Source organism: Canis aureus, chromosome 33, assembly GCF_053574225.1.
Source record: "Canis aureus isolate CA01 chromosome 33, VMU_Caureus_v.1.0, whole genome shotgun sequence".
Taxonomy (NCBI): domain Eukaryota; kingdom Metazoa; phylum Chordata; class Mammalia; order Carnivora; family Canidae; genus Canis; species Canis aureus.
Genome location: NC_135643.1, coordinates 8730873 through 8741936, shown reverse-complemented (window position 1 = coordinate 8741936; position 11064 = coordinate 8730873). Strand labels below are relative to the sequence as shown.

General features: G+C 39.6%; 1 protein-coding gene across 8 annotated transcripts in view; it reads left to right on the top strand.

Annotated features, from left to right (window-relative positions):
• Nucleotides 1–11064, top strand: part of WDFY3 (WD repeat and FYVE domain containing 3) — a 235135-nt gene that overhangs the window by 207503 nt on the left and 16568 nt on the right. For all 8 annotated transcript variants that reach the window (XM_077882767.1, XM_077882766.1, XM_077882763.1 and 5 more), the window contains 5 exons: nt 3257–3348; nt 3581–3793; nt 6686–6833; nt 8097–8251; nt 9163–9321. In XM_077882767.1, coding sequence (XP_077738893.1) covers nt 3257–3348; nt 3581–3793; nt 6686–6833; nt 8097–8251; nt 9163–9321 — 767 coding nt within the window. The remainder of the gene's footprint in view (nt 1–3256; nt 3349–3580; nt 3794–6685; nt 6834–8096; nt 8252–9162; nt 9322–11064) is intronic.

Below are 11064 nucleotides of genomic sequence, written 5' to 3'. Positions count from 1 at the left end.
TATGTGTTCACTTATAATTCACATTTGGAAAATGCTACTCTCTTCTCTGGGGATACTACTTTCAAAGAGAAAAATATGGAGAGGTACAGAAAGAGCCCCATTCTTCCAGAAACACTAGATCAGTTATAATAACATACGTTGCAAAAATGTTTTAGCCCAGACCACTTACAAACCTCACTAAATTACCCAGTTTTAAATAAGTAAATTTAAAAAGGGTCATGTATTTTTGTCATGCTCAGCTTCATAATAAATCTTCCTTCCATGAAATCACACACTTTAAAAAACACTATTTGCATGTAAGAGCTAAAGCCATAAAGGAAAAAAAAAAAAAAAAAGCTAAAGCTGTAAAACTCTTACAAGAAAACATAGGGTTAAATCTAAATCTTACTGATCTTCTGTTTGCTGATGCATTCACAGGCATCAACAACAAAAAAGATGACTTGGACTTGATCAAAATGTAACACTTCTGTGTCCAAGAGCATTATGAAGAAGCTGAAAAGAAAACCTACAGAATGGGAGAAAATATTTGCAAGCGATATATCTCTTAAGGGTCTAGTATCCAGAATATAAAGAACTCTTATAACTCAACAGCAAAAAGATAACCCAATAAAAAAAAAAGTGGGCCAATGACCTAAGTAGACATTTCTCCAAAGAAGTTATACAAATGGCCAGTAAGCACATGAAAAGATGCTCAGCATCATTAGTCATTAGGCAAGTACCAGTGAAAATCACAGTGAGGTACCACTTTCACATCCACTAGGATGGCTGTGGTGAAAAAAAGCCACAGCCATGGAAAAAAGTAAGAACTGAAAAGAGTGTGGAAAGAGTAGCAGCTTCATGCACTGGTGGTGGGGATGTATACCATGGCTCAGCTGCTGTGGAAGACAGCTTGGTGGGTTCTTAAAATTTAAAAATAGAATCACCATAAGACCTGGCAATTCCACTCTGAGATTTCTGTCCAAAAGAACTGAAGACAGGGACTCAGGCAAGTACATATACACACCTGTTCATGGCAACATTACGCACAGTAGCCACGTGTTAGAAGCAGGCCACATGTCTGCCGATGAATAAACAAATTGTGGAATATACATACAGTGGAATGTTATTTAGCCATGGAGAAGTAGGAATTACTGATACACGCTCTAACATGGATGAATCTCAGAAACATTATGCTAAGTGAAAGAAGCCAGACACAAAATATCACTTAATTTATGATTCTGTTTATAGAATATCCAGCATAGATAAATCTACAGACAAAGAACATAGATCAGTGGTTACCCAGATAGGGCAGGAGGAATGGGGAACCACTGTTTAATGGATATAAGATTTCCCTGTGAGGTGATGAAAATCTTTTAGGGCTAGATAGAGGTGATGGCTACACAAAATTGTGAATGTACTAAATGCCACTGAATTGTTCGCTTTAAAATGGTTAATTTGGTTAGGTAAATTTCATTTCAATTACCAAGAAAAAAAAACCACACACACACAAAAACGTTGTTTGGCCTCTAACTGGGAAAGATAGAAATGATGTGAAACAAAGTGCACTTGGGTTTTTTTTCCTGGTTCTGGGATGAGTAACATTCTCCCAGTCTTCTTATCTGTATACCCTTGGATATAGGTATACATGCAGGGAAGCTGCAGAGTACCAGAACCAGACCAGGAGTATACTACAGAATGTTCCCTTTAAATTTTTAAATTGCAGATAGTGCTGGTGAAATAAAATTATATAGCACAAATATTAGGGATTATAAGCATATTTTTTGAAAAGTAGATTATATGTCAAGTCTGGGGATTATTACTTGCTTCTTATTGAAAACTTGGGCCTGAGAGGAGTGGACTGAGAGTGTGAAAGAGAGGGAGAGATGGCAGTAACTTGGTTGTTTTATTTTTTTCTTAAGTCATATGGTATTTTTTCCAACAAGTTAAGACATTCCTTTAAACAATAAACTGATTTTTGTTTTTCTCACTTTATATCACATTGTCAGTAAAGCCATTAAATAACAGTGATGAGGATAAGATTGTTTCTGTGGGAAATATTTTTATTGGCCCTCACTTGAAACTGTCTTTGTGTTCTAGAATTTGAACAATTTGAACTTCTCTGAAATTTTCTAATACGACTGTTTATCTGAGTCAACATAACTATTCATAGAATCATTTTTTACATTGATCATCTGATTTGTATTGAGGAAAACTGTAATCTAAGGTTGACTTTTTGATCTTTACTTCATAAAAATGAAAAGACAGGACCTGTTTCCTGAGATACCAGTCCCATGTAATATGTTTTGTTTTGGATGGATTTTATAGCAAACAGTTTCTTTAATATTTTTCAGATTATCTAGCTGTGACTAAATTAACAGTTTCTATGGAATAAATATCACTTCCTTGTATTTTTTGTTTCTGCCAATAGCCCCATAGTTTTTCTAGATGTTTTTTTGTGTTAAATGGTATACTGATAGCAAAAAGTTACATATCAGATTTGATTTTTTTTAATGAGAGTCCCTACGGCATAATACATGTCAGTTCTACAGCGCTCTCTCAAGAGTTTAAGAATCAGAAATAGGAGAAACCACGTGTATCGCGAATATTTCTGAAAGGTTGATATTTTCATTTCCTCTTTAGCAAAAAGAGCACTCAAACATCTCAGTGACTTAGAAATTAGGTATTCCTCCAGCAGCCTTCATGTGAATGGCAAAAGTTTGTCAAAACATAAAGATAAGAAATTCAGTAGTGGTTCACTGCTGATGACTCACCAAGTTCTAAGCATTCAGGAAAAACACAAACAAAAGATTTGAGAGAAATTGCTGATGATCTTCCAAATGTGCAGACCTAAGGGGGTGGAACTTGAGCATTTTTTCCAAACTCAAAACAGTAGCCTCACAAAAGTTTTCATTACAAAGGAGTCCCGTGGTCAGTTAAATTTCAGGAATGTTGTGCCTAACACCCCTCCCAGAGAAGGGCTGTGCCTCTGAGGAGTCTTGCAGGAGGAAACATGTTTAACTTTGGGTAACTCAGCATTTCTGAAGTCATCTGACAGGGCGGGCCCCTTATTTTTGCTAACGCTTAATAATCTGAGAGGGAACACTCTAAGGAGCAAACTTAGGGAAATACCAGAGTAGATGATCTCAGAGGGCCCTTTCTGGTGGTAAAATCTCATAATTCTGGTGATGAACCTAACCCACTATTTCTCTGTTACTTTAATGTAAAGTTACTATTTATCCTGTCTTTCATTATATCTTTAATTTATCCAATTGCACAGGCTGTAAACAAAATGGCACCAAGCTTGGAGATGTTATCCTTCCACCATGGGCAAAAGGGGACCCACGGGAATTCATCAGAGTCCACCGTGAGGTAATGGGAGCCCCCTTTGCAGTTGAATTTTGAGCCCCCTTTGCAGTTGAATTTGGATTTCCTTACAAAGAGAGGACTTTGAGCAAAATATCACCCATTTGTTCAAATTACAGATATGGTTCTTATGATTTTTAGTTATCTTAGTTCCTTGTGATCTCTGACCAGTTCTTTTTGCTTTCTGAGCAAGTAATAAAAGTCAGCCTGTGACTGAACATGTGTTTTGAAATTACAGGCTTTGGAATGTGATTACGTGAGTGCCCATCTGCATGAGTGGATTGACTTAATCTTTGGCTATAAACAGCAAGGCCCTGCTGCAGTAGAAGCTGTAAATGTCTTCCACCATCTTTTTTATGAGGGTCAAGTGGATATCTACAACATAAATGATCCACTAAAGGAGACAGCCACCATAGGATTTATTAATAACTTTGGTCAGATCCCTAAACAGGTACGGATATTCTTATTGTTGCTTTCAGTTTCATTTTTTAAGCTTTAATAATATTGCTATAGATGGTGAATGGCCATATAATATAATAAGTTTAGGCTAAGTTTTCATTGAAGAGCCATACCACCCGATAGGTTCAGTAGGTTCCAAGATGATTGCTTTCTCCTCCCTTCTGCAGTCTAGGTAAATAGAAATGTTCAAAGAGAATTTCCCCTCAGACTAGTGCAGAATGTGCTTCCGTGTATCTACACAAGACCTGGTGGGAGGATGGGAAGAGCACAATCAGGAAAGAAGATGGGGTCTTGGGGGCCATAGCACACCCAGAGGGGGTTTCATCCCAAGGTGAGTAGGAAGCCAGTGCTGACTTTGAACAAGGAAATAGCATGGTCATATTTTGATTTTTTTTTTTTTAAGATTTTATTTTTGAGTATTTTTGAGTAATCTCTACATCCAGCATGGGGCTTGAATTTACAACCCCTAGATTAAGGGTTGTGTGCTATACCGACTGAGCCAGCCAGGTGCCCCCATATTTATTTCAGTTTTAAAGATCATCCTGTCCATAGTCTTATAAATGCACACACTCTAGGGGAACCAAGTTAGCAGGAGAATACCACCCAGGAAGCTCTTAATAATAGTCGAGGGAACAGATGGTGGTGTGTAGATTAGATTAGGGATGCAGGTCTGATGAGTGCTCTGGAGGAGATGCATGCCATGTGAATGGCAAGAATTAGCCCTGTACTAGCTGCTCTAACTGCTGTCTCCAACCTGAACAGAAAGACCAAGAACATAGCCACCCAGTACCCAGATGGAGTAGATCTCTCACTTCATAGTGAGCAAACCCCTATTAGAGACTTTATACCGTCTTTCCTCCCCATCCTCCAGACCACACCAGAAGAGTGTGATGTGCCAGGGGTAACCAGTGCTGTTGGAAAGACACACTTTGCTGGCCGTTCAAACCACCTGCTTTTCCGTGCCCCAGGCTCTGCACTTTGTCCTAGCTATCCTTCTCTGGTCCTGCCTCAGATCTCTCTCCTGGGCTCCCTTTCTGTACATTAAACCAACTTGGAGGTTTCCAGGGTTGATAGTTGGGAACACTCAGAACAAGGACACATCTTTGTATGACATACAGCAGGAGAACCTGTAACCACACCACTCATGGTGCAATCTGACCCCCCAACCAAGGAGCTATGTTTACTTTTAAAGAGGGAGTTGCAGAAGGAGAGGGAGAAAGAGAGCCCCAAGCAGACTTCACGCCCAGCCCAATGCAGGGCTTGATCCCACAATCCTGGACCGAGACCTGAGCCAACACTCGAGTTGGACGCCTAACTGACTGAGCCACCCTGGCACCCTGGAACTGTGTTTACTTTTAATGTGAAATGCTTATTGATGACCTTTAATTGCAGCTGAAGAATCTCAGTCATACCTTTCCTTTTTACTGAGGTTTACAAGCACAGGAACTGTTTCATACTCTCTTAAGACACAAATATTCTGAACAAAAAAATCAAGACACATGCACTAAGGATTTTAGTCCCACTTTCTTGAGTTTAAGAGGCAGACAGTATGGGAACTATAGTTTGAATATTTCTCAGACATTCCAGTGACTGATAAGAGTCCTTCGAAGTATGCCATTCTAGAAAGTCTAGGTTTAGATACACCTGGGTGACTCAATTGGTTAAATGTCTGCCTTTGGCTCAGGTCATGATCCCAGCTCTACGTTGAGCTCCCTGCTTAGCAGGGAGTTTGCTTCTCCCTCTGCCTGCCACCCCCAACCCCCCTCCCCCACCGCCACTCATACTTTTGCTCTCAAATAAATTTTTAAAATCCTCAAGAAAAAGAGAAAAATCTAGGTTTAACTGTCAGCCTATCCATACATTGTTATATACCCTCGCCTGGCAAGGTGCTCTATCCCTAGGTCCTCTTAAAAGTTTTTCAGCAAATGTCCATTTATGAACATGCTTTAAAGTAGGGGGGTCTTTTTATGCAACTGAAGAGTCTGTGTCATTTAGAGAAAATAACAGAACCCTGATCTATGCCTTATATATATATATATATATATATATATATATATGATAGGAACAATGTGTTTGAATGTTTGGGTGTCTAAAATGTCTTTCTCTGTACAAAACATTTTTTCTTCGGAAATCCAGAATGTCAAATTCACAAAATGTGAAGGTTTTCTAGTCATTTTAAATCTCATTTTCATAAGATTTTCTAAGTATCTTCCTCAGACTAACAGAAATAGCTCTATGCCTATTTTGGAGATCTATAGTATTTGAAAAAATCATCTTAAATCTGTATTGATAATTTTTTAGTTCTATAGTAATACCGAACCGAACAGGGATGTCAAAGATTTTATTTTCTTTTTTTCCCCTTTATAGCATTGTAATGCACAAAGAAGGCAATAGTGTTCATACTTTGAACAAATTAGTAGCATCTAAAAGACACCAAAATGATGTCACAGAGAGAAAGACCATGTTGAAGCCAGAAATAACTTAGTTAGAATGTCTGCCTGCCAACAGTGGTACAGAATGGTATCTGGCTATAAAGAATTGGTTACTTTTTAAAATCATTGGAAAATAATTGTTGGTCAACTATAGTTTGAGTAGATTGATTTACTCCTGAAAAGTTACGAAATCAGAACAGCATAGAGCATGGTGATAACCCAAGCTTTTAAAAAGTTTCATGGTCCCGTCCCTGCTTGCTGAGATGGGGGAGACCTCTGGCATCCTACTGAGCCTCCCTAAAAGTTCTTTCCTCCAGGGGAAGGTGTGGTAATGTAGTGCCTAGTGGTCATTGTAAAGCTCAAGTGAAATATAAATGTAACTACTGGCATATAAAAGGGCGCTCAGTAAGTGTTAGCTTTCATTGTAAAATGTGTCACCTCTTTCATCCTAGTTATTTAAGAAACCTCATCCACCAAAACGAGTGAGGAGCCGACTGAACGGAGACAGTATGGGTGCCTCTGCCCCCCCGGGGTCCTCAAGTGACAAGATCTTTTTCCATCACCTGGACAACTTGAGGCCTTCTCTAACACCAGTAAAAGGTGAGGTGTGATAGGAAGTCGGCCTTTGTTTGTGGGAGTAGTTAACAATCTCAGCTTAACAATAGCAAATGTGTTTTTCAACATTAGTGTCATTTGTAGTAAGTGCTGTGTTTTTTGTGATAAATCACCAAATACTTGTTAGATTTTTCTCCTTTTCCTTTTAGTTGGTTTGGGTATTTTTGGCCTATTGGATTTTTCATCAAGAAGAACCAAACAGGTTTCTCCTCCCTGCTAAGATAGCGAGAAAACTCTAATATACCAAATTTCGTAGGTCAACTTTTTATGTGTAGAAAAACCTTTGTAATCTACAGTTATATGTGTTCTGTCAATTTAGAGATAACAGTAAAAAGACTACATTTTTGATATGCAAACTAAAACTATCTGTCTTTTATCTAATGTGGTTGTGAGTTATCTAAAAGTACTTTTTTGAGGTACCTCGGTGGCTCAGTTGGTTAAGCAAGCCTTCGGCTCAGGTCATGATCTCTGGGTCCTGGGATCAAGCCCCAGTCAGAGTGGGCTCCCTGCTCAGCAGGGAACCTGCTTCTCCCTCTGCCGCTCCCCACCCGTTCTCTCCCCGCACCAAATAAAATCTTAAATAAATAAATGTACTTTCTCAAGTGGATTTTTTTCCCTTAGAATGAAAAAATGTTATTGCTACATCTTGAGGTTGTCACCGTTAAATCCAAAAATTGGAGTATCAAAGTCTGGTTAATTTGGTAGGCACTCCGTGCCATTTTGGCTCATTACAGAAACTGACCTGTGCCAACTCCACTCACCACCAGTAGTGGTTATGGAACACTGGTGTGTTCAGCAGTGTTCTGGGGCAGAGCAGGGAGTCGGACCTCTTGAGGGACAGCATGTCCTTCCTTCAGGAAGTCTAAGGCTGGATATCATTTGGGAGGTGCTGAAGGCTTAGGTTAATTGAAGGTCTGGATATGGCATTCTGGAGAGCATCCCAGATTACTCTGTGCTGTCCAATGATCAAGAAGACTAGCCACTTGCTAGGAACCAAACCCACATGTGTCAAGAGACAGGAAGGCTGGAAGGAAGCCCTGCAGAACACTTGTCAGGGTCCAAGTCCATCCACCCAGTGGAGACTCAAAAGCCAAGCTCATTGGCTAAGGTTATTTTGTCCTAATGTACATGTCAGGATACTTGATTCATATGAATATTTGAGAGGACAATCCCTTATAGGGTCATGAGGTTCATTTTTCTTGTCCCTGTTCTGTTGATGTTTTTTTGTTTTTTTTTTTTTTTTTACAGAACTTAAAGAGCCTGTGGGACAAATAGTGTGTACAGATAAAGGCATTCTTGCAGTAGAACAGAATAAAGTTCTTATTCCACCAACCTGGAACAAAACTTTCGCTTGGGGCTATGCAGACCTGAGCTGCAGGCTGGGAACCTATGAGTCAGACAAGGTTTGCATTGTTTCTTGCTCACTCATTTAATCTTGCTCTTTTGTGGTTTGGATATCCTGCTTCAAAGGGGTGGGAAGAGCCTGGGCCAAGGGCTAATCAGCTGCTCCTCCAGAGACTCGAAGAAGGGAGAGCTTTACGGCATCAAATCAGGTTGAAGGAGTTGTGGACAAGGCATGTTTCCTACAGAATAAGCCTCTTTTGAAAAGTTGTGCACTATGCTCTAGCAGTTTCCCTCTTAAAGAATTCCTCCGAGAGGTCCTAGCCAGTCAGGTATTCACCATTTCTGACAACTTAAAAGAGCCTCTTTTTGGTGGATCACGGTCTGGCCCACTTACCATTTCAGTACTTTTAAGTGGCTGATGGAAAACCCGTCACCTGTCACCCAGGCAGCAGCAACTACTGTGTGGAGTCCCATAGTAGCTCTTGGAGAGGCTCTATGTGTGACCGTTCAATTTCCTTTGCTAGCCCTCTGCCGATCCCCTCCTGAAGGCAGGTGAGATCTAGTTTATGCAAGTCTGTGTATCGCTGTGTGACACAATTCTATTTAGTTAACGTTCTTGTTGAACAGCAGCACTGTAATCTCCATTCACCTCTAACTGGCTACAGCAAACACATCCTTCTACCAGGTTGTCCCCTGCATCATACACAGCATCACACAGTCAGAACATCATTTTTCTGGACTGAAGAAACTGGAGATACCCACTATGAGCAAAGTCCCTTTTAATATGATTTCTTACCACAACTGCCGCTAGAGGCCGTAGGGCTAGTTCAGGGTAGAGCCTCAGCAGAAATGTTGCCAGAGTGAATCCAGTCCAGAATTTATGTGGACATTTGCCTATGAGGTACCTACGTGGGGGTTGTCCTTCACTCAGTGTGCTTGGTGTGTGTCTTACATCTATTTTATTTTACAGGTAGTGACTATTTACGAATGTTTGTCTGAGTGGGGCCAGATTCTCTGTGCAATCTGCCCCAACCCCAAGTTGGTCATCACAGGTGGAACGAGCACAGTTGTCTGTGTCTGGGAGATGGGCACCTCCAAAGAAAAGGCCAAGACCCTCACTCTCAAACAGGTAACCAAATAAATGGAAGATGGACCTATCCCGTCTTGGCATCCTGTGCTCTAGAGAAACTACAAAGCTTCCTTAATTCTAAGGTGCTTCAGATATCATGGACAAAATTAAAAAAATGTATGTTCTTTTGCTACAAATGGGTCGTAAGAAAAAAATGAAATCAGATGGTACTATTTCTAAAAATGATCTAAACTGGGCCTTTTTTAAAATCTAAAGCAACAGGGATCCTGGGTGGCTCAGTGGTTTAGCACCTGCCTTTGGCCCAGGGCGTGATCCTGGAGTCCCGGGATCGAGTCCCGCGTCAGGCTCCCAGCATGGAGCCTGCTTCTCCTTCCTCCTGTGTCTCTGCCTTTCTCTCTCTCTCTCTCTCTCATAAATAAATAAATAAATAAATAAAAAAAATCTAAAGCAAGCTGTCTTTAGATAATATATTAATATGGGTTCTTGGGTGGCTCGGTTGAGCATCCAACTCTTGGTTTCAGCTCAGGTCATGAAATCAAGGTCATGGGGTCAAGCTCCGCCTCAGGATTCTTTCCCTCCACTTCTGCCCCTCCCCACTCCGGCTCACATGTGCACATGTGGTCTCTTTCTCTAAAATAAATAAATAGGGATCCCTGGGTGGCTCAGCAGTTCCGCGCCTGCCTTCGGCCCAGGGCGTGATCTGGAGTCCCGGGATCAAGTCCCACATCAGGCTCCTTGCATGGGGCTTGCTTTTCCCTGTCCCTGTGTCTCTACCTCTTTTTCTCTCTGTGTCTCTCATGAATAAATAAATAAAATCTTAAATATATATATATATATATGTATATATATATATATATATATAAATAAATCTTAAAAACAAGAACAAGTGTGTGTGTGTGTGTATATATATATATATATACACACACACACACTTTAATATATTTAAGTAATACAGTTGAGCCTTGAACAACATGGGTTTGGACTGACCTGGTCCACTTATACACAGACTTTTTTTCAATAAATCCAGTATAGTGCTATAAATGTATTTTCTTTTCCTTATGATATTCTTTTTTTTCCTTTTGATATTCTTATTAATATTTTCTTTCTCTTGCTCACTTTATTATAAGTATACAATATAGATACAAAATATTTGTTAAATAACTGTTTATGTTATCGGTTAGGCTTCCAGCCAACAGTAGACTATTAGTAATTAAGTTTTGGGGGTTTCAAAAGTTACACACAGATTTTTTACTAATCAGGGATCAGTACCCCTAGCCATGTTGTTCAGGATCAACTGTGTTGTATGTAGATTGGATTTTTCCAAGCCAAATTATACTTGTGATTGATTCCTATTAATTATCTTTCTGGGTGATTTCTGTTTGGCTAAACTAGTAACTCTTTGATTCATTTTTTTCTCTTTCCTTATTTATCATCTGATTATTATGTACTTGCATAAAGTTTTACCTAAAGCAAGAAACCTTTTATAATTAAAGCCATCTTTTTTTTACATTTGAGTTGTGAGGGTTTTTTTTATGTAGTACACATCTAAGTGTATTTTATGATAACAGATTTGAAAAACAATGTAACAATAATATCTGTTGTATATTGAGCATGTATCATGTTCAGAACACTGTGCTGGGTGTTTTAAAATGTAAAACTCCAACCCTCACAATTCTACGAGGTAGTTTATAAGCCTGTTTATACCTGAGAATACCACTGCTTGAGGAGATGAAGACACAAACCCAAGTCACATTTAGAAGTAAAGCCAGGATGTGAATTCAG